Genomic DNA, 22,657 nt, shown 5'->3' on the forward strand with positions numbered 1-22,657 from the left:
CCGCCCAGAGCAAGTACTGTTGACCAGCACAGCAGCCAGGGGACTGCCTGGTGCTGGGGGCACGCGCAGTACTTGGCCGACTTTTCTGTGCCTTCGCAGGGTAGGGTAGGAGCAGGCATTACTGACTAATGGAGACGCATCTGCCTCGGGCTGCATCTCGCCTGGGCGGCTTTCACTGTCCAGATGTGCCAACGTCACGACGGTCCAATTGAGAGGAAACTCCAACTGTCGCTGCTGCATCTGCCGATCGAACCCCCCCCCCTCAAACGCGGGCACAGCTTCCACGGGGAGGCGACGCGCGACGTCGATGCCCTTCGCTACAGTAGATGCTGCCGCTGCCGCTGCTGCTGCATCACGGCCCTTCCCGCAACATGGACCTCATCTCGACTGCCCCCCCCGGGACAGACAGAACAATCGTCAGTATGCACCCAAGGACAACAAAAATAACAACACATGTTTTTGCTAGCGCGCCCGCTCCAGCGTCCGTCATTCCAGTGCGATTTAGGCGTGCCCCGTACCCGCTCTGAACCCGCACCACCACCATCACCACCACCATGCACAGCGCTAAGGCCACGCCCGCCTCCCACGTTGCGCCCAAATCTCACGCCCTTCCCCCAAGGCAGATTAGCAGCAGGCCAACATGCCGCCCATCTCTTGGATTGGCCGTGTCTTGTCCTGCACAGCGAACCCCTGCACCGACAGGCGCCACCACGAGGAGTCGCCCATCGCGTCAGATCTCGACTGACCCCGGTCTTGGGCTATCGGTACTTTTTTCTCGCCCTCAATTATTACCTCTTATTATTCCCTACTCAGCCACCTGTCGCTCTCTTTCTTCCTCTCCCCAACCGCCGCCTCGCAGTCAATTTGGGCGGTTGGTTCTGGGTTCCCTTCATCCCATCTCGTACATACTCCTCCGTACACACACACCACACACACACACACACACATCCGCACATGTATCTACACCCCTGATTCGCGCCAGATCTTACTTGGGTCCCTCGCCACGCGCGCTATGGAACCGGGTGACCGGCCAAGGTCCGTCTTACATGAATCCTCCACCTCCCTTTCTCTCCCGTATTAACATCCGCCCTCTCCAGTCTACTTCCTCATTCCTCCTCCTCCACCACCAATACACTCTCCCATCAACAGCTTCACCTACGTCAACACAAGCTTGCCCAAGCTCCACGAGAGCTTCCAGACAGGCGCCATCGACAAGACCAACCGGCCATGGCCACAGCCACCGTGCTCGCCCCGAGCGCCCACTACCCTTCGTACACGCCCACCTTCTCCCAACACTCGTCGGCCTCGACTGTCAACTCGTCCGCCATGATCTCCTCAGAGCCTCGCAGGCACCCTGAAGACAACGACTCCCCCAATCGACAGTCGCTACCCTCCATCTCAGAGGTCATTTCCGGCACCAGACCGGCCCAGTACCCTCCGCATAGCCAGTCCAACATGGCTCCTGGTTCTGGCCTGCCCTCATCCTTCCCCCAGGCTGTCCACCAGTACGCCGACTCGGACAAGCACCCATCGCCACAGCCCATGCATCCAACTTCTTCCTTTCCTCAGAGACAAGACACCTTGCCTGCCTTTGTCGACTCCCCAAGATTGCCCTTCAATGGTCGTCACAGCCTACCTCCTGTGGCAGATAGGCGGCCAACGCCTCCGACCAAGCCAGATATGCCCTCGCAACATTCGCAGAAGCCCTCGGACAACGGTGCATATCCACACCCGCCGCCCACCTCGCATCCCTACCAGCCCGGCCAGCTCCCGCCCGGCCAGGTTCCGCTTCCCAGTTATCCCATCTCTCCTCGTCACACTGTACCCGTCTACGACCCGAGAGCGCAGCCCCTACACCCAGACGAGGCCGACTACGCCAACCGGGCGAGATTCGACCCCTCGCTCAACAGACACTTTGAGCCTTGGAGTTATCTAGAGTCCCTTTCCCGAGTATGTGACCACCCACTGGCAGACATGTACAGATTCGGGAAGCTGACCAGACTGCTGCAGATTGGATCATCGTCACGCGTCATTTTCAACTTCGCCGAGGCCTACACGAGGATTGCAAGGGAACAGCACGGGTCGCAGCCCATCCCAGAGCGCTTACCAACGGAACGCGAGGTTGGGGACATGCTTGCGAACCTCGAGGTGATCAAGCAGTCGTTCGATCAAGTCAAAGACGCCGTGCAAGCTTCCATTCAGAGCGAACGAGCTCGAGAGGGCATCAAGATCAAGGGGACATACGAAGAGGACCACGATGTTCCCATGTACGGAGACGCCATGAAGCCTCAGTACGCCATGCCATCACACGAGGTGAAGAAAAGACGTGGGGTAAGTGTGTGCTTAATCGTCTGCTAAGAATCTCGCTGACTGTGGGATGAAGCGAGCTGCGCCACCCGGACGATGCCACAGCTGCAATCGGATTGATACCCCCGAGTGGCGGCGAGGCCCCGATGGTGCGAGGACTCTGTGCAATGCCTGTGGGCTGCATTACGCCAAGTTGGAGAGAAAGCGTCAGTTGGAAGCACGGTCCATACGGCCCAAGCCCGAGGACAGGAGCTGAACGTGTGAGACGGCGTCACAACGAAGTCGGGGACGCACCCTCCCCCTTGGGCGCCACCCAATTATCGAAAAGCCACTCGAGACCTTGTCAGACGACCCTCTCGAATAATGACGGTTCCAAGCTTGGTCTTGCCCGGTACGGTGGCGCAGAGGCCGAGCCGGGCCCTCGAGGGCGGAATTCATCCACGACTTGTCTGCATTGTTCATTCGGCGCTACTCATATTACCATTTTCCACAACACAAACGCTGGCGCAAGGCACCTTCTGCACATATGTGTCGATCCTCGGATACCTTATTTTGGATGGATGGATGGAACGGGCATTACAGGCGTTATCCGCGAATGGATTGGCAGATCGGGCTGGCGAAGTGACGCCCACTTTCCGCCATTGCCCAGGGTTTGTGCATTTTGGGCTTGTTGGACGGGTCGCTTAGATAAAGATAAGCTATTGTTTAAAGCCACACGCTGCGGCGGAGAATACTGAAACTGACTCGAGAGCGGTTTGGGGTCAAGGCCGAGCGCGGTTCCTAGCTGGCCATGTATTTGTCAAGGACGGTAGTGTCTAATCTCTGCCATGTATGCATCCACGGCCGCCGCGCTCGCAAATGATACGGGATGAAGAAAGCGGTACACAGCACGCGTCGACATGGCCTCGGTCTGTGCACTTGTTCGTTCTCCTGCCTTTGGCCCTCGCGGCGTGACAGGCGCGCACGGCGCAACAAGGGAAGAGAACAACAGTGTCTCAGGTTACTATTTTGAGTGACCTGCTTGACCGGGGAACAAGCCTCGGCGGTGTTTGCTGCCCCCCTTCCTTGGGCAAGGCCAGTCAAAAAGCTTTGTTTCGGAGCGTTGGCTGCATCCGGGATGGCATCACCCTCTCCTCACTCGCTCTTTCTGTCCATCTGTGATTCTGCCAAGTTGGCGCCTAACAGAGTGCTTGCCGAGGCTGGCCCAGACATTTCTCCTCGCCTTTTCTCTCCATCTCTCTCTCTGTCTCCTTGCTTTCCCAAGGAGTTGCAGAAGGAAAAACATTGTGAAAAGAAAAGAAAGGATGAACAAAAAGCAAGCCAAGAACCTTGGAACGTCCCCCAGGCTTGGCTTTCGGGTATTATTTGTTTGCTTTCTTTTCTTTACCTTTTCTGTTTCAATTGCTAGCTGCTTCCCCTTTCGTCACCCTGATAGCTGTCTCTCCTCTTTTTCTTTCCTGGCTCGTTCCTCAGAAGCAAGGAAGATTATGGAGAGACTACAACCTACTGACGCCTTCTCTATGTGACACTGTACTTGGTACTCAATGTCTGTATCCACGCTCACACCAGTACGCCATCGGCGATGTGTATGAACATATGTGGTTGCTGCCGCCAATATTTTTATTTCGTTTTAAGAAGGGGGCGAGGTTGTTTGTCGCAGATCAGATGTGACTGACTTGGACTATCTGGAGAGGAAGGGTGAGGGAGGGGTGGGAACGACATGGAAGAGAGCGACAAGAGACAAGGTTTTGCAAAGGTCAGAGGGGGGGCAGGGGGGTAAGAGGAGACAAGCGGGTGTCAACAATAGGGGGACAGAAGGTATGCATGTGATGATGAGAGGAACAATGAGCACAAAGTGGGCTTTTCCAGCATGAGAGCATGAGTCTGAGAGGGCTTGTGCTATGAGACTTGTCACATCGCGGAACCGTTTGGGTGGGGAGGCTGGGCTGCTGCCGTCGTGGTCAACGGTCGAGGTCTGTCAGAACTCAGGCGGGGGAAAAAAAGGAGGCGGTGATCGATTTGCGTTGCTTTTTTTGGGCATCTTTTTCTTTTTTACAGCCTTGGCTGGTCTTACTTCATCTCTGTTATTATCTCACGAGGGCATCCTTTATCCGAGACTGCCTATGATGCCGGCTAGCGGAGGGAGGCCGGCACGTCGCCAAAAGAGGGAATTCCAAGGCCGCGCGCTTGTCTATTTTATTAGTCTACGAGCTTCGTCATTTCGGGTTCGTCGTCTTGGGGCTGTGGTGTCCCCGTGGTGTGCTACTGCACCGAATGTACCGAGAGCTTCGTACAACACCAGCAGCGGCGGCGGTGGTACTGCATCTGGGCGGCCCTCTGCGAATCCCGACGAGAAAGGCGTCATCGCACAGGGAGATCTGAAGGGTCGAGGGGCGTTGGAAGGCCGCCACCGGGAGGGGGGGAGCCTTGTATTGTCTTTTGTACGAAAACATGAAAGAAGTATTGGATGAAAATGGGTAAGGGGGGAGCTTGGCTGGCTGGCTGGCTCTTGTGACGGGGGACGGTGGACGGTTGGGAAGTTGGGTAACGCCGAGCCGAATCTCGGAAGGGTCTGATGATGGCGGCAAGGGGCACGACACGACGGCCGGAATAGTAATGCACAATATTGAAGCCGGGCCCTCTTCTGCTTCCATGTTGCCCCCAGCCCTTTCCCGTTGCCCACCCTCGGCTTCTTCTGAACAACAACAATAAGCCCCGTGTGACGCGACAGCGTGACTCGAGGGAATGAATGGTCTTCTGTGTCCGTATGACGGAAGACACGGCAGCTTGATGACATGTGTCTGGTGGACCCTAAGGGAGGCGCTGCGGGCGGCGGGTAGGACAAGGAGTTTGAGAGTGCAGCATCGCCGTCTGCTGGGGTAGCTCAGTGGTCACAGAAAGGAGGTGGGAGGGCGTTGAGAGATCGATGGGGACAAAGCCAGCAGCTCTTCTTTGTTGCTGCGGGAGGTGCTGCAGATACGGCGGGCGTCCTTGGCTATGGCCCCCCTCCGAGCCAGCCAATCACTCCATCGACTCGTTGCGGTATCGAGGCTGGCTCTCGGTGTCCCCTACTGCACCGTACTATTCACGTACCGCCCCCTCGCCCATCGACAGGCCTTCTCCTCCTCGTGCCACTCCATCAGAAACACGGCTGACGCAGGCTTCAGCATCCGGAGATCTCCTGCTGCGTGCAACCGATGAGGGGTGGTGGTGCGGAAGCCAAGGGCGGTAAAGCCTGCCGACGTCGGCATCGTTTGTGCGTGTATTGGCTCAGATTTCGTTGCTGTCTGCGTCACACGAAGAGGAAAAGCCTCATGGACGATTCGCTTTACCTCGTGCTCAATGTTCTTCCATAGACTCGATGAACCCCTCTTTCTCCTCCTTCCCTTAACTGGCACGTAGGTGCAGTGTGTATGACGCAGCTTACACGCGGTGTGCAAATCGCAGCCCAGCTCACGTTTTGTTGTCTCTCTCCCTCGAACAGCAAGCCCCGTGGTGGGAAGGGTGACGGGCGCTGAAGACACACGGCAAGGTGGTTGGCCCCAGGGGTCCAGAAAGGACTCCCACCTGACTTTCTGCTTGGGCAAACACGCCATATAAGTCATATATAGGGCGCTGCTCTTGGCCTCGGGACTGGATCGATACGTGGTCATTGAGGAGCCCCGAGGGCGACATGGACCGATCACATCAGTGATACATGGAAGACGATGGCGTACAAAGTCGGGGCGGCTGACATGGTCTTTGGTGGCTGATTGGGGTTCCTCGAGGCAGCCGAAGCCATGTAAGGTGCCCGGCATGGCTCCGGGGGTCCATGGAAAAAAGGGGAAACACACCCCGACAAACTACCCCAGAGGATGGTTTGTTATTCTTGAAAGGGTGTCCTTTTCTCCGCGCAGCAACGGCGGTGCAGGAATGACGGCAGGTGGGAAATCAAGGACATGGATGCGGGAAAGGGCATCAGAATCAACCAAAGAGCAGGGAGGCGGGAAACGAAAACATTAACGAACGGAGGAATGGAATGACGCGAAACGATGCACTTGGCCCAGGGGTTCTCCGTGGCGCCCCCTTAAGCTGTTTGGCTGGCTTGCTGGGACGGGTGACGATGGAGCAGAAAGAACCGGGCTCCAAGAGACGAATTACATCCAAAAAAAAAGAAGGGAAAAAAACATAGCCCCTTGTGTGTTTCAAAGTGAAGCTTTTTTTGGACGCGCCCCCCCGTGAAGCGTCGCAACATCGTCAGCGCGGCGCCGCCACGGACCAAGACGGACGGCCCGCGCCCGGGACGGAGGGAGGGAGGGGCAAAGGGAAGGAAGGAACGGGTGGAGGGGGGGGTGCGGGAAGAGGCAGGAGCTGGGGAAGGGGGGTGTTGCCGATCGAGACCAACGGCTTGCGGGCTGGCATGTCCCTCTTGTTTTGAGGACAGGGGCGGTACCTTGGCTTGGTAGAGGCTTTGCACTGCGCTTGAGGTACTCTATAGGTTGCTCTCGATAAGGTCAGCACAACAGCTCCGTTTTTAGGCCGATTCCACAAAAAGCCAGTAGGTAATCAATCCACCGCGTCAAAACCAACGAGAGTCACATCACCATGACACCCAACGACGACGACGACAACGACGACGAGACGACGACGCGTAGCCCGTGCCGCCTGCCTACGGATCCTGTATACGAGACTCTTTCGAGCGAGCGACAAGGAGGGGAACACGAGTCGTCTATTTTCCCGCGCCACCCTTCCCTACCAGCCATGGAAAATGACGAGGCCGAGACGACGTTTGTTGAGATCGGTGCAGGGCGAGACGGGGCTTGGTGAGATTGACTCAGATGAGAGACAGAGGATGCGACGGCGCTGCGCCATCATCGTGCACGTCTCCTCTTCCTTGGAGTTCATGCTCGTTGACCTGGCGTCATTGGACCGACACCTTTTGCTCCTGGTCGACTTGCGTTGTCGCGTGCAGAACCGGGGCCTCGACTCCGCCTCACGTCGGCCGTGCCCCCGCTGTCGTCGAAGATTCCCTACTTGGTCCCGAGACCAGTGAGCACATTTCGCAGGCCACGCACCCTCGTCACCGGCTCACCGACTCAGCCCGACTCGTCGTCAGTTTGCATCGCCAGATCCGATCTCCCTCCAGTCTCAGGCTCCCCCCGGCCAACAACCCCTGCCGGCCTTGTCTCTTGTCGCGCGCCATGGGGGGACAGAGGAGACACGGGCTGCCCGGCCTGCAGCCCCGTCTGCTTTACACTGCAACCGCGTTTCAAATCGACAGTTGTTTCGCACGAGGCAGCCACGATGACCCACCACGTTCTGCCGCCACCAATCGTCCGCCAGAGTCACTGCCCGTCCGCATCAAAGCCCGCGTCGACTCCCATCGTCGACAACCGGCCACTGAAGCCACAAGGTCTGCATGAGGCACCACCCTATCCCACTCGCTCGTCGGGTCAATCGACAGCGCGTCCCGGGACCGTCACAGGCTTACCTATGGCACGCGCAAGCCGCCGGCCCCGTATCAGGCCGGCCAGTCCCTCTTTGGTTTCGCAGTACCCCTGTCAAGACGGTCGCATCTCGCTACCCACGACAACCGATCTTGAGAGAGACATCTCTCCCATGCTGACTGCTGCTATTTCGCTCAACCACGCGGCCAGCGTATCGCAACTCTTAGTGACGGGCATTCCAGGCAAAGGTATGCCAGCCTCGTGCGCGCCTTGTTTACTCACGGTTTGCCCTCGGGACGCGAGGGTAGAGTTTCACCCCCCTTAGCCAAAGCAAGCAAGGAGTCCACCCAAGCTACCCAAACAACACGCTCGATATTCCTTTGCAGGCGCTCTACTTCAGTATGGCACTCGGCGGGCTCGTTATTGATTCACATCGTCTTCCACCGCGTCGCCCTTTATTTCCCTTCCAGCGCGCGCCGGTCCTCGGTCGCAAACCAGCATCGGCCCCAAGCTCTCACTCTTTCTCGACACTCCAAGCGCCGGTAAGCCGTGGCGCATCAGCACCCACTGCCAACAATGATTGAACCATTTCTTAGCCCCGTGCCCGGCTGGTTGATTGGGTACCGCTCCCGCCCTTGATTTGAAATGAATGACCACCGTAAGCATCTAGCTCATTCCTCTGCGAAAGAAGAAAGGACGAGAATCAAGAAGAAAATCAAAGACAGGGTTTTTCTTTCGGCCAAGACATTAGCCCAGGATGGGCTGCTTTCCCTCCAAAGCCCAATCCCTGTGCTCGCCCCGAAACCATGCTCACCCCTGCGAGACTCATCAACGATCAACAAGCCATTACTAGCCGCAGCCGCGATGTTGTCAGCAGGACCTGGTTGCTGACGGAGGCAAGATCCGCGGTCCGTCAAGCTGCGACAGACACAGCCCAAACCGTAGCGCCAAACGACTTTAGATTGCCTTCTCTAGAAACGCCCTGCTGGGCTCAAGACACTCAGCTTCACCGACCCCCCTTTCTCTTCCCCCTCCTGCTGTCTGTCGGCGTCGGCCGGGCCGTTCGTTCGGGCTGTATTCTACAGATGTCGATCCCTTGAAGAGTGTCCGGGTGGAAGCGAGTTCATCGGTGGATGCAAGGGGGAGCGTCTCTGCACTGCCATGAACAGGGGCAACGGGGTTGCTAGCTTTGGTGGCCGGCCTTGCCTTCAATGAACGGTTTGAAAGCCCCTTTTAGTCGTGCAGCTGCCACTACAGCACGCAGCCGGCGTTGCCCTTGAGGTTAGGGGACAATAGGTGTAGCCAGCGTATCGAGAACCGGCCATGGCCTGTTTCGCATTGGTCTTGCGCCATGGTGCCTCACTCTCTATTTTGCCGCCACGATTCATTGAACAAGGTGCTTCTTGGCATGACAACGTAAAAGCAAGAAAGGGAGCGGATGCTCGAACCCCCCCTTCCCCCCACCAATCTACTGGGCTTGGACAGCCTGGCCCTCCAGCCAATCGCTCTTACGTTTGCGCGAAGTCGGGTCCGGATCGTTGGTGGTGTCGGCGACGTCTGGAGCGACCTCTCCGTTGCTCTGCGCGGCGCCGTTGGCCTCTTGGCCGCAGCCGCCGCGGAAGCTGCCCAGCAGGCGGGACAGGCCGTGGATGCCGAGACCAGAAAAGCCGCGGCCGGCGGCCTCGCGCTCGCCCACGGCGATGACGGCGCCGATGAGGTCGTGGGTGACGACGTCGTCGACGACGCTGTCGTGCCGGTACCCCGGGTGGGCGTCGACAAAGTTGCGGATCCAGCGGGCCGTCGTGTCGAGCTCGCCGCTGGCGCGCTTGCCGATGAGCTTGAGGTAGGTGGCGAGCTGGCAGCGCGTCTCGACGTCGACGTTGACGCTGTCGAGGTAGCTCTCGACAATGGGGATGAGGCCGGGGAACTGGCCCGCGGGCGAGCCGTTGACAATCTCGTCAATCGTCATCTCCTCGTACTCGTCCTCGACGGGGGTGACGCCGGGCGAGCCGCAGCGGCTGGGCATGGCCGACGCGGGGCGCGACGACGGGGAGTCGTCGCTGCCCCCCCTGCCGCCCAACGCGGTCCCGGGCCGCGAGGGCCGGGGCGGAAAGGGGTTCTTGCGAAAGTAAAACTTTTCCGTGAGGAGGGCGTCGAGGGCGTGGGCGCGCTCCATGTTCTCGTCGACGCGCTTGATGGGGATGTAGAAGTTGAGGTCAAAGGAGAGAATGGCGCGCGTGACGAGCACCATGAAGACGGAAAAGGCGGCGTTCTCGAAATCCGTCATCTGAATCTCCATGGACCGGAACTCGACGCGCCAGCCAATGGTGTTGTCGGCGGGGGGTGGCTTGAAGCGCATGTGCTGCCAGTTTGTAGACTGGATGTTCTCAAAGTGGTCCGTCTTGGCGAGATCAAGCTCCTCGAGGTCCTCGGCGAAGACGACAATGGGATCGCGGATGAAGAGATGGGCAAAGTGCGTGGCCAGGCGGTCGTCCATGCCGCCGTCGAGCAGCTTGGCCTTGATGTCGGTGTCGATGACCAGGTCCGGGTCCAGGTACTCGTCACGCAGTCTCGGGTCCGTCGAGATATAGGTCGAGTTGGAGGCGTAGCGCGACTTGGGGATGCGCCACCGATCATGCTTCAGCGGCTGGGCCGAGGGACTGGGGTCAGCATCTCTCGCCAACTCGCCCACTGCTTCCGCCCCACCGGGATCGGCTCACCTTTTCCCCAAGCTCCTCGGGGGTCCTGCAGTCGACGGAGCGACTGATCTGGTTCCATCGCACGTCCGTGTTGGCGAGGAAGCCCTTGTAGATGGGCGTCGCCGCGGTCAGGGCCAGCATGATGGGGCCCAGCGGACTCAGCTGGTCGTACATTTGCCGGCCCTCGGTGATGTTTTTGGCCTGGAAGGTGATTTGAAGGCAGCAGCTGCCCATGCCAAAGGCCATGGCGTCCATGTGGATAAAGTCGTCCGGGGCAGCGCCGTTGCGCTCGTCGTTGTCCTCGGGCCAGGTGTGCAGATCACGGTTGACAGTCGGGTCCGTCCACGGGCTCGGCGTGTTCTTGTCATGGAAGACGGGGACGTTGACCTGGACCTTGCGGCCGCGACGAGAGCGGATGTTGGCGGCGAGGGTGGGGAAGCGAATGTGCGGGTTGGCAATCTCGTCGGGCACAAACTGCGAGCGGAGCCGGGGGCCCGAGGGGGGGTAAAAGGGCTGGGTGAACTGGCCGGGGCTGCCGAGGCGAGGAAAGGTGGTGAGGGTGATGGGATACTCGCTGGACAGCATGTGCTCCTTTGCAATCTTGCGCCGCAGCTTCATGTCGGGCTCGACGTCGAGGAGCTCTCGGAAGCCGATTCCCCACGGCTTGCCCGGGGTTGCCTCGAGCATGAAGCGACCAAACTCGGGGTGGAAGACGGGCAGAGGACCTGACCTGAAGGTTGTTGATGTGAGCGGGACAGAGGCGAGAGAGTGTGTGCTTGTGTGTGTGGCTCATGTCACTTACTTGGTCCTCTTCAGGGGCTCATCGTGGAGTTGGGGAGGGGTCGTTCCATTCTGGCCCAGCTCCTTGTCTGCGGCCAGTGCGTTGAGAATGTCGGCCTGGCGCAGAGACAGGAGCACCTTGGGGTCATTGTCGGTGTAGGTGACGACGAGGTACTCGACCTGACCGGGTCAAGCCAAAGTCAGCCATGCGACAAAAGGAGAGGAAGGGGGGGGGGGATAACCTCGTCGCCCCAGAGCATGGCATCGCGCTCCTTGCTCTTTGCCTTTGTCCAGATCTCGAGCAGTTGCTTTACACGCCAAACGGATTAGCTCAGAGGCGTCTCCTCTCCAAGTCGGCCGGGGACGCACCTTGATGCCCCATTCCCGGACTTGGTGGGCGCGCTTCTTGGCCTCGGGCCACTCGAGCGCAGTGCCGAGCGCCCTGGATTCTCCGTGTTAGCGGCCGTCGTGGGCTCGCGCTTGGCTGTCTACTTACAAGAGACCCATGGTCTACCGGGGAACGTGGGCAGCGATGTCGTGTTGGTCCTGGTCGTGGGCGGTGGATTCGGAAGCGGGGGCGGGCACGAGACGCCTCACGCAAGACGACGACGACTTCCTTGGCCCTGTTTCGTGTCTCTCGTTGGTTGAGGAATGGCACTGTCCGTATGGAGGTGAAGGGAGAGAAGGAAGAAAAACAGAGAGCAAGAAAAAAGGCGGAGCTCTCTCGGCCAGGGGCCCCGCCGGTGCCGAAGATGCGTGATTATGAGAGCGCGCTTGGTGGTGGTGGATGGAGTGACAACAGGCGGTCAGGCAGAGCGCTTCAGTCCAGTTGTACCTGTTCGTGACAGACGTAGAAGTTGATAAGATGGCGCTGAACAAGGGAAAGGGAAAGGGAAAGAACTCGGTTGCATCATGCATCATGCATGAGATGCAACGTGAACTTGCTGCTTGCTTACAGGTCAGGGCGGAGGCGGACATGCTTAGAAATCGGGGCCGCAAAACGCGCTAGCTCGTCAGACTGCCGAGGGCGTTTGGGTATTTACCGCGACCAATAGTTCCACTTTTTGGGGGGAAATTATGAATATCTTTCACGGATATAATTCACACGTAAGTCTTGTTCCTTAACTCCACTTCGTATATTCAAGAAGAAGCAAGTTTGGAAGCAATGATGGATGCAGCAACTATATGCCTGCATGTGGCTGCCAATCATGTGATTGATGCTCCGCTGTGTGGATTTGCAAACTCCGCTTCCGGTGCTTACGTAACCGCTCCCTCGACCACCATCGTCAGGGACTCAAACTTCGCCGGCTCCTTTGATGGGGTCAAATGTTGAACCTTGCTGTCCCCTCACAGATCCACGTCTGCTCGGATACTAGGAGAGGCGGGGGTGCTGAAGAGTCAATCTCTCTTCGGCTATTCGCTCCCCTTGCCTCTCCATAAGAGCGACATGATAAAAACAGCGATCAGGCAAGGAGCGGCTCTTTATTTTCGATCTAAACGAGCGGGATTGAGCGGGACTGGATGCGCGATGGAAATACCGCTGGTTTGCAGGCAGCAGTGCAGTTACCGGCTGTGGCTTGTCGTCGCCTCAGCCCTCCTCTCTTCCTAGATCATCATCAGTTTTGCTCTCTTTGCTCACTTTTAACGTAGTCTAGTAAAACCTCCCGCCTCTCATTAACCTGTGTCGACTTAAAGTATCGCTCGCACGGGGAACTACTCAAGTTAGCAGGGCAATTTTTAGACACATGGAGTCGGACCATTGCACTGACCCTCAATATGCTGTGCCAGTGGGCAGTCTGTGACAGCCTCCAACGTATTCCCGGATGGTCTCGTTGAGCTTCTCGTCATCCTTACTCCAAGGCATCCGAGCTTCCGCGTTGATGCAAATCCTATAGTGCTCCGTAATAAGGCCTAATACCCTGTTTATAGACTCTTGGAGTAAAAATTTATAGCTATTCATAAACAGCAGCAGGGAATCTCCTGTTGGCTACACCGCTAGGAAAGCCATTAATGCATATAGCGTGCGAGAGGATATATTGAGAATCTAGACAGGTATAAATATTTTTTGAACGGAGTGCACCTGGTTTTACCAAGAAGGTTAGAATAACACACTGTTGGATAACCTCTATTGCCTCGTGTCTCCGGATGTATTCTGCTGCGCATTCTTGCAAGCTCGTAGCCCCCTAGCCCGCACTAACACGATGACCTACCTCATTGGGCTTCGCAGCCGCACTACTATCAAAATCACTGTCGTCCCATTGCAAGAAAGTACGGTCATATTCATCTATCCGTGCATTTCTAAGAGTTTATATATAGAAAGGCCATGTGTCCTTGTGGGGCGGATGAGTGGTCATGCTAGGTCGCTCAAAAGCTAGTTCAAATCCTCACATCAACAAGAAGCTCGACAGAATGGCCTTAACGGCGTTGGTAAATTCGCTTGTCTTTCCTCTACTCCTTATTGCGGCATGTTCTTATCCAGGCTCTTGGCAATCCACCAAATAGAATTGCTCACCTCCCGCCACACAGGTCACTTTGTACCGTATTTTCCTTTGCGTATATCGTTATAATTCCACTCGTTGTCAAAATTCCCGGGGCTGATGTCGTGCGCTCCTTCGTCCCTACCACTATATGTGATTAGGATGAAGGGCATGATGGCTAGGACTAAAGTTCTGACAGCAACTGGATCTGACACCACTGTATCTGTCAGCTACCACCAGCACCTCAATGGGTCATAGGTTCGTTCCTCTTAAGCAGTGGCTTGAGAGAATAGTGGAAGGTGTACGGATAGGGGTCTCAAAACGGCGAATCTACTAATGTATGTCCTGGCCTATCTACCAGGACGAGTAAGGGATATAAAGTATAAATACAACAAATAACTAGCCAAAAAGGGCATAAACATATTATTGTATACAAGTTATTCCCTTTATACATGCCTCTGCTAGGAGTATCATCTTGGCCCAGCAGGCCCCTAATCTGGCTCTTAGGCCCCCTGGCTCAGCTCTCCTCAACAGTTCCACTTGCAGTACATTTGCTGGAGTGTACACTTCACTTTCGGCGCATGCCACAGTGGTTTTCCAACAGTGCCCTACATGCATTGCACGTGACACACGTGACTCATGGATCTGACACAGGTCATCTTACGAAGTACATACCCAGTAGGACTATGAGGCCATTGTTTGCACTTTGCAAGCATGGGCAGGACAGCCGCACAGGCCCTCGACGAAGATCAGATATCATGGCTTCCCGCAAGCAGGTACTGCTCATCTCACTGCACAATCTGCCATGGTTCGACGAAATGTACGACGCCCTCCTTGCAGCGGTGAGATCAAAGGCAGACCTTGAGCGCGCCGAGGACGCAACGTCAGCGCTTCGTCTCCTCACGCAGCAGCCGCCGCCATCAGCCGTCATCGTGACAGACGAGGCGCTCACCTTTGCCAAGAACACGCGCATCTGGGACGCAACCATCGAGTACGTCCGTCAGGGCGGCACCGCCGTGGTCATGGGCCTCTTTCCCAGCTTCGTCCAGCCAGACAAGATCAACCCGTTTTTCTCTCGGGCCGGTCTCGACTGGGAAGTTGCATCGTACCGGAGGACTACCACGGTGCTGAATCGAGCCGCAGTGGACACCGCGCTGGCCGCCAAGCTGCCGCCCAGCTACAGTCAAAAAGCCGTCTCTGTCAGGAACTTTGCGCCCACCGAGGCGTGGTACCAGCCCAGCGAGGACTCTTGTGTCACAGGCGAGTCGGCTGTCGTGTTGGCACGGCTCGGGAGCGGGAAACTTGGCTATGTCGGCGACGTAAACGCCGAGAAGGGGTCGGATGCCGCCATTCTTGCAATGTGCGGGCTTGGTTAGCCTGGGTACGCAAGGGGGCCATGTCTCTAGAAAGCAGTGCTTGCTACAGCCTGTTTATCCTCGTATACGGGTTCGTTACATGTAGTGAGCGGACGTAGGCTTCCTCGATAGGCCATGTCACTAGCATGCATGATATATGCCATGCAACGACCGTTCAGTCAACTCCTTCATCTCAACTCTAAAAGCGGACACGCGCACAGCAACTCATCTCACTACGTACACGCTGAAGAGTACGATGCCGGTTCCGTCAAGTAGAAACCCTGGCGCTTTTTGAGAAGCCCGCCCCTCCATATGCTGAATCTGACTTCAAGGAAGCAAGTTTTGGGGGGAGGAAGCCAAATAGAACAGGAATAGACGAATCTCCACATCTTCGTTACGTCCAAGTCTTAGCTGATACGGCCCCATAATCGGCCTAGGTAAACTTAGAGGAATTGCATCTACTGTGTCCAGGACTTGTTATCTATTAACACTGACGCTACGCGCTTCTCTTGTCCAAAAAAAAAAGGAATGTAACGAACTAATCTGGTTTGACGACTTGTACATCTCAAGTCACCAATCGGGAGGCAATGCACCAACCACTCTGGTCTGTCGGCTCCTACAATCCAAACCAGCAAAGGAAAGACAACATATCTCCATAGCCCCGGGATCCAGCCTCTGCTAGTGACCCAGCGATAGTATTCAAGCACAACAGCGCAACCATGTTAAGACTCAACAACTTGTCAGAAGCGAGCTCATTCGATTGTGGTTCCCATATGGAAAGGGCAATTAGTTGGGAAACCGAGACTATTTTCAGTCCATTGTCGACGGTCACTGGTCTCCTCTGATGCCGGTACTCCCAGTCCATACCTATTCGCAAACCCACTTCGTATTTAGAAAGGATGTCTGGAATACAGAATCGCGCGTGTGGCATGTTAGACATTGGATGATAGGAGCAGGTAGAAGGGCTAGATACTCACATATCACCTTTCTCCAATTAGACAGATATTGTGTAGCAACCATTCTTCTTCAAAGACGCCTCTGGTATTTCCAGTAGATTATTAGCAGCTGCGACTCGTGACCGTCGTCTTTATTCGCTGCCGTGTCATCAGCGTTGTCTCGGAGCACCCACTATACTCTCCCCTCTCTATTCATTATGGCTTCACTACAGCCTGTAAATAATAAAACAAGAAGAACCGAGCAGATGCCGTGCGTGCGTCTCCAGGTCGAAGATGAGGACGAACCAGACTATGCTGGTGACGTGGTTGAGATCCTCAACTCAGCCCTCCCGCCAGACGGCCCAACGTCGCCAAGAAAAGCCGCCCAGCTCCTAGACTCGATCTGCAGTCGCAAGTACGCAGATGGCTTCCTCTGGTGGTTCTGGGACCTCATCCATGACCTGGTGCGCCAGGTCCCCTACGATAGCTGAGAACAAGGCAGCTGGCCGCCGTTATCAATGCGCTCCAGGACCTGCCGCCCAAGACGTTCAACTTGGGAGAAACCCGGGGCCTCGGCAGTGACAGCCAAACAGAGCTATGGACGACCTTGACCATGTTTGCCAATACGTTCCGCGAGAAGCTCGATGACGGTACGTTTTCCTAGCCCACGACGTGCCGACCCTAGTATCATCGCCAACTAGATGACTCGAGGGCTCCCGGAGAAGAGCAAAGGAAAGCACGATACGTTAATCTCCAGGTCTACGGAGCTAGGGTTACGGGCCTTTGCCGCCTCCCCTTCGAGGTATATGCAATCTGGTCTCTCGTCGATACGCTAGAAGGCACTATAACGACTATTTGAGGCCCCCCAGATGAAGTGAACAAGGATCCCGCCGCAGTAGACAATGTAGCGCAAAAAGCCAAGATAGCTGCCGCCTGGATGGTCCATGCTGGCCACCTCTTATATGGACGAGACGAGGACGTTGACGCAGCTACCGCCGGTCCGCTATGGCGGCTTCGCAAGAATGGGGGAGTTAAGCTACGACGTAGGAGGAACGGATTATCTCCTCAGCGATGGCAGCTAGGGGGAGCAGAGGTTTGGCATTATCCGGAACAGGGACGGGCTGGATCTCAAGGTGCGAAAGGAGGCGGTAGAGGCGTACCTTTCCATGGATAATATTGAGAAGAGCCACGGCAAGCAGGCGATAAGCCCAGGTGGGTGACCGAGTCGGCTGGCCCTCGCACGCGCACCCAGAAACACGGTGCTATACCCCTGGTCTCCATCGACATGGACCGATGATGAGATGGGTCGGTTGTTCCCAACGCAAATCAAAACGCCACCCGCGTCCTGCACCGTGGAGGCTGGCCTGCGGCCTCTTGCTCCGAGACATTACAGCGTGCCGATGAGAGGGAAATATGGGGACGGATATATAAGCGATGTCGTCGACGAGGCCCCTCGCTCCGGTCTTCTAGTATCTTATTTTTCTTCAATGCTTTTTTTTCCTCTATTCGTCCCTGCGAGCCTCTCTTGATGTATATGTCTAATTTAGAGGTCCGAGAGGATGACGGATGGTATGGCTCAAGCATATATATAAGGCCCTCGCTCTTATACTTGCTCCAGAGCCCAGCTATCATACGGCTGTGGCCGGCAATTTCGAACACTCAGTACTGTGAAGTGACTCAGAACACTTGATTGGATTCGCCCGAGATCAACAGACTCCGCCCTTGTCTTCTGCCACTGCTAAATACCATCTCGATACGACTGTCTACCCTGCGATCCCCTGGCCAGCCCATCGACCCCTTCCGCGACTGCCGGTCTTTCCGGGTCTTGTAGTCTCGCTAGCTCCAGCAACAGCCGGCTCGTGTAAATGGCCATGTCGACATCTCGCAACGCCTTGGAGTACCACTCCCGCCCCTGCTCGGCAATCTCCCTCGCCCATCTCTGCCCTGCTGTGGTCGATGTCAGATAGAGGACAAGCGCCGGAAGCTCCTCCATGCTCTGGCTGATGGGTATGTAATGAACCCAAGCCCGGAGCCGCTCGTCGTGCCACTCGCGCAAGAGCGTCTGCTTGAGCGGCGTCGACCTCGACGCCAGGAGCTTGTAGAAGCGTCCGCTGATTCCGTTTCCGTCGACGTCGAAGACCAGTCGCGACCCGAGGGCTCGGTCCTTGTCTACCCACGGTTTGATCTTGTAGTGCGCAGTCTGCTCTTTGCAATATTTCCTCCCGCACTGGAATATCCTGGTGAAAGCAACATCGAACAATCTGATGTTGAGGAACGAAGACTTTACACGGCTTATCACGCCGTCTCTCTCTCGTAGGTATTGATTCTCCCGGCTTTCCAGATTCTGTGCCAACGTGACGAACCGTTGTCGGTGAAAGTCTCGCCACTGGCCGTCGGCCGCAAACCCTCCGGTGGTAGAGCCGGCCCAGTAGAGATTGTTTCTCTTTCCATCCCACTCTGTATCGTGTGCCTCGGCGTATCGAAACTCGGCCTCGGTGTAGGCCGGGCTGGGGTACAGTATGTCGCCCATGTTCGAAAGCGAACCCGTTGACAGCACCGGCAGCAGGCCTTCGATCAGCGGGAACGAGGTAGGACTGATGAGGAGACCGTGCATGCCTCTATACTCGGGGTGTCGACACAGGTCCATGGCCAACACAGGGTCGGCGACGAAAGGAAGGCCGAAGCTTTCTGCCGCTTCTCCAGTCCCAGTTATGCTCCTGCTCTTCTGAGACAAGCAGAATCTCGTAAGCTCATCACAGACAGGTCGCCCTGACATGTCGGTTATGTTGAATCGTCCATGGCCACGTGGGGAGTCCTCATCCGCCGACACGTGGGGGATCAGGACACGCGGCTCATCTAAATGATTGATAAGAAACTCGACATCGGGAACAATGCCTGTCAAGCCTCCCAGTAGCCTATCAAACGAATCTTGGATATGTCTGTCAAAAGAGCGATGAGGATGGCTACACCGAGTTTTACCTTGGCTACCTGAAAATGCACAGAGCCACAACTCGCCGTTGGGAGCATCCCGCGCACGACTCATGATCTCGACAACCTCTTGACCACTCATTCTCAAAAAGGGCGAAACTGCATTGTAAATCTCAGCAAGCTGAGAGCGCGGGCGGAAGGATAAGGGCAGGCACAATTGAGTCCAAACGATGATGCATGTTTTTTATCTATCTGTGCGACATTGAGGGGGTATTTATACGAATAGATACCAATCTGGGACCCGTGGTGGCCCTGAATCAGTGCCAATTCCGTGTATCCCGATTAGGCAATGTTCCTCTACTGTATCGATACCTGACTCAAGTCCTTGTGTCTGACCTGCCTCTTTCACCGGAGTTTATACGTGTGCGGATTAGACCGTCAGTCTGCTCCTCTGACACACCCCTTTGCCTCGGTCTCACTGGGTGAGTGAGGCAAACAAGCAAAAGACAGACGAATCATCCAATCTTATCAAATATCCAGCGAGTGAGGCTACTACCGTTGAGGAGATGCTCTTCATGATGTCTTCCTTGGTGTTGTGACCAGGAGCATTTTAACAAGTCAATACCAGCAAAATGATGGGTCCATCCCGTGCCTGGGTGATGCTCGGAGAGCATCTATATCTCTCTGGGTGGTGATACTGTCGAAACTGTCCTCCGGCGCATCGGCTTCAATTGGTGCCACCGGTCTCCTTGCATCCCTAGCTGCTTGACAAAAGCTTCGTGCTTTTGCTGGGGAAGGGCCTTTGTCATTCCATCAGCGGGATTCTCCGTAGACTTGATCCATGTGATCTGGAGTCTTTCTTCCTGAACCTCCTGTCGAAGCCAGTGACGATGGATATCGATGTGCTTAAGGTTCGTCTTGAGCTTTGCGCTTAGTTCAGTCAGGAGCCTGATGGTCTGCAGGTTATCGCACCATAGCTCATTGGTGCCTTCTACCTTGATGTCAAGCTCTTTAATTAGCCGGGAAAATTGCATTTGCTCCTTCGCCGCGCTTGACAGGGCCAGCAATTCGGCCTCTGTGGACGACGTCGTCACAGTCGCTTGTTTCGTAGCCTTCCAGTCAACGGGTCCGCCTAGAAACAAGAAGACATATCCCTGTGAGGATTTTCGAGTCTCCGGGTTGTCTGCAAAGGATGAATCAGAAGCGCAGAGGAACCTGCGTTCAGCTTCTTTGACTGAGAAGCAGATGCAGCGATCTCTCGTGTGATAGAGGTATGCCAGGCATCTCCTGGCCTCTCTCCTATGCTTCGGGCCCGGGTTATGGCTGAATTGTGCCAGTTTTCCAACCGGGAACGCACCGTCGGGTCTGGTGTGAATCGCTGGGTGAAGAATTGAGCCAATTAGAGAGAGATATTGATGAACCTCGTCCCTAGTAGCCGTCTTCTCGTATGGCTTGAGCTCTTCGGTCGTTATCGGGATCTGGGGCACGCCAAGGATCTGATCATCGTCCTCAATGTGGAATTTCTTGGCCATCTTCGAGAGATACGAGGCTTGAGCGAGCCAAAGCTTCTTCTGGGCCCTATCCCTGATGACTTCAATCCCTAGGAACCAGCGAAGTTCCCCCATGTGGTTGATGGTATATTCCTTCATAATGGCAGCGTGAAGTTCTTCCCATTCGGCCTTCTTTTCTTTTGGATACATCATCACGATGTCATCCACAAAGAAGAAGATGATGACTCCTTTATAAGTCATCACGCAGGCATCTTCGACGAGTTGTTGAGCGCCCAGCTTCTTGAAGAAGCCCGAGAGCCTCAAACCACAGCCTTGGAGCGATTCGAAGCCCGTATAGTCCCTTGAGAAGCTTCAAGCATAGCCCAGGCTCAAGGTAGCCTGGTGGCATCTGACAATAGATGGCATGCTTGAGCTTATTATACAGAAACGCTGTTTTCACATCGTACTGTTCTGTTTCAAGGTCTTCAAGACAGCAGAGGGCCATTAACACTCTGAAGGTTCTTGCTCGTAGTGTGGCCGCGTATGTGTCCTCGTTGTCTTCCGGCTGCTGGTCTCCACGGACCACAAGTCGGGCTTTAAAGCGAGTGACGTAGCCCTGCTCATCCAGTTTATATGCATATACCCATCGCAACGGGATTATGAAGTGGCCGGCTTCTTCAACCATCTTTCTGGCCACCTTGGTCCACGTTTCGAGCTTCATCTGGTCCTCAATTTCACGCCCCATCCCCATTATCCATTGGGAGGCGTATTCCGAAGCCATCGCGGCTTTAAAGGAGGTTGGCACAGGAGGCATATCCTCAACGTGAAGCCTGTGCTTCGAGGCATTAGCAATGATGTTATTGATGAAGGCCTTCTTCGGCTTCCTCTGTCTCTTGCCCTCAAGCACATTGGCGGGTTTATCCTGAGACTTGTCCTCGCCTTGCGGGGTCGTTTTCAGGTTGTGATTGTGACTCTGGGGTCGGGCTCTCCCACCCCCAGAGACAGCTCCTCGAATTCTGACCATTGTGGCTCTTCGAGCGCACCACCCCGGATCGACAGGCGGCTCATTCAATCGCTCATTCAATACGTCTAGGATCGGCGTGCCTAATGATACCTGAGGCTCCGGGTCGGTCCGCGTAGGGCTCGAGATAATGCTTGAGTTTTCCACCTCCGGGTCCTGACTCCCGTGGTGTGTGACCTCCTGCTGGGTCACGCTAGTGGTGACAGAGCTTGGTGGGGAGGGCGAGGTTTCTTCCTCCACCCTACTGTTTGAAGTGCTTGGAGGCGAAATATAGGCACTGTCCGTTGTAGCCCTCATCGAAGTCTTCAAATTCGGTGCTTCTTGTGTCGCCTCGTCTGCAGAGGGTGCCGCAATTGACTCCGAGGTGTACGGCGTCATTCCGTCATCTGTCTCATCATCGGAGTAATTGCGCACTCCTGCTTCCTCTATGTCTTCGTCGTCAGGGACGTCTATCGCCACCATTTGACGAAGAACATCGTATGTATAGACCTGGAAGGCTTCCGCGTCTTCTTCCCTCTTCGGATCGTACATTGTTGACTCATCAAATTGTACATTCGCCGAGACCATCAGTTTGGTCTGGCGGATCGAGGGTATCCACACGACATATTGATGGGTCGATCTGTAGCCCACCAGGTAACCGATATGAGCTCTCTGCTCAAGCGGGGACTGCGTCTTATGTGACTTTACATGCTCCAACGCAGTGATTGTCATTGGGTAGGCCACACAGCCGAAGACACGCAGGTGATTTATGCTCGGCTGGACTCGCTTGATGTGGCCGTATAGAGGGTTGTGGTCCCTCATATAGGTCCACCATCGTTCGTGTGGGCTTCTCCAGCTATGATCAGATCCTTTAAGTGGCGTACGGTTGAGCAAATACACTGCTGTGCGGTAGGTCTCGGTCCAGAGCTCCTCCGGGATGCGGGAGTCCAGGTTCATAAGCCGGGCCCTTTCTTTGACCACGGCCCCGGACCTTTCTGCATGCCCATTCTGCGTGGGCGTGGATGGAGCTGACTGGAAGACCCGAATGCCCAATCCTTCGATGAATTTGACTAGCTCCTTTGTTAGAAGGGCTTTTTCTCCGTCAGAAGCCAGGTTGATCAGTTTTATCCCGTACTGAGTTTCTAGCATTGATGTTAGCTTCTTGAAGGCATCTCGGACCTCGGTTTTGCTCTTCAACGCGTAATAAAACCTCATCCTGGTCGTTATGCATGTGAAGAGCGCAAAGTACTTTTCACCCCC

General features: G+C 55.7%; 6 protein-coding genes across 6 annotated transcripts; 3 read left to right on the forward strand and 3 right to left on the reverse strand.

Moving 5' to 3' along the window:
- Positions 1 to 1,227: 1,227 nt before the first annotated feature.
- HRG_00277 (GATA zinc finger domain-containing protein) lies at positions 1,228 to 2,563 on the forward strand (the record flags this gene model as incomplete). The annotated part of the gene is made up of 4 exons (XM_044858748.1): positions 1,228 to 1,505; positions 1,797 to 1,950; positions 2,011 to 2,331; positions 2,384 to 2,563. The coding sequence occupies 4 exons, from the start codon at positions 1,228 to 1,230 to the stop codon at positions 2,561 to 2,563; spliced, it is 933 nt and encodes a 310-aa protein (XP_044725148.1).
- Positions 2,564 to 9,201: 6,638 nt separating this feature from the next.
- HRG_00278 (glutamate-cysteine ligase domain-containing protein) lies at positions 9,202 to 11,719 on the reverse strand (the record flags this gene model as incomplete). Its single annotated transcript, XM_044858749.1, has 7 exons — positions 9,202 to 9,751; positions 9,815 to 10,380; positions 10,454 to 11,162; positions 11,235 to 11,392; positions 11,455 to 11,520; positions 11,582 to 11,654; positions 11,709 to 11,719. The coding sequence occupies 7 exons, from the start codon at positions 11,717 to 11,719 to the stop codon at positions 9,202 to 9,204; spliced, it is 2,133 nt and encodes a 710-aa protein (XP_044725149.1).
- A 2,728-nt stretch (positions 11,720 to 14,447) lies between these two features.
- Positions 14,448 to 15,065, forward strand: HRG_00279 (triacylglycerol lipase; the record flags this gene model as incomplete). The annotated part of the gene is made up of 1 exon (XM_044858750.1): positions 14,448 to 15,065. One exon carries the CDS (start codon positions 14,448 to 14,450, stop codon positions 15,063 to 15,065), a length of 618 nt encoding a protein of 205 aa, XP_044725150.1.
- A 1,180-nt stretch (positions 15,066 to 16,245) lies between these two features.
- On the forward strand, positions 16,246 to 16,838 carry HRG_00280 (uncharacterized protein; the record flags this gene model as incomplete). Its single annotated transcript, XM_044858751.1, has 3 exons — positions 16,246 to 16,443; positions 16,509 to 16,629; positions 16,681 to 16,838. 3 exons carry the CDS (start codon positions 16,246 to 16,248, stop codon positions 16,836 to 16,838), a joined length of 477 nt encoding a protein of 158 aa, XP_044725151.1.
- Positions 16,839 to 17,717: 879 nt separating this feature from the next.
- On the reverse strand, positions 17,718 to 18,593 carry HRG_00281 (glycosyl transferase family 90 domain-containing protein; the record flags this gene model as incomplete). The annotated part of the gene is made up of 2 exons (XM_044858752.1): positions 17,718 to 18,270; positions 18,334 to 18,593. The coding sequence occupies 2 exons, from the start codon at positions 18,591 to 18,593 to the stop codon at positions 17,718 to 17,720; spliced, it is 813 nt and encodes a 270-aa protein (XP_044725152.1).
- A 988-nt stretch (positions 18,594 to 19,581) lies between these two features.
- On the reverse strand, positions 19,582 to 21,148 carry HRG_00282 (reverse transcriptase (RNA-dependent DNA polymerase) domain-containing protein; the record flags this gene model as incomplete). Its single annotated transcript, XM_044858753.1, has 3 exons — positions 19,582 to 20,767; positions 20,981 to 20,991; positions 21,041 to 21,148. 3 exons carry the CDS (start codon positions 21,146 to 21,148, stop codon positions 19,582 to 19,584), a joined length of 1,305 nt encoding a protein of 434 aa, XP_044725153.1.
- Between the last annotated feature and the right edge of the window lie 1,509 nt (positions 21,149 to 22,657).

The sequence above is a fragment of the Hirsutella rhossiliensis genome (genome assembly GCF_020360975.1).
Source record: "Hirsutella rhossiliensis strain HR02 chromosome Unknown scaffold00001, whole genome shotgun sequence".
NCBI lineage: Eukaryota > Fungi > Ascomycota > Sordariomycetes > Hypocreales > Ophiocordycipitaceae > Hirsutella > Hirsutella rhossiliensis.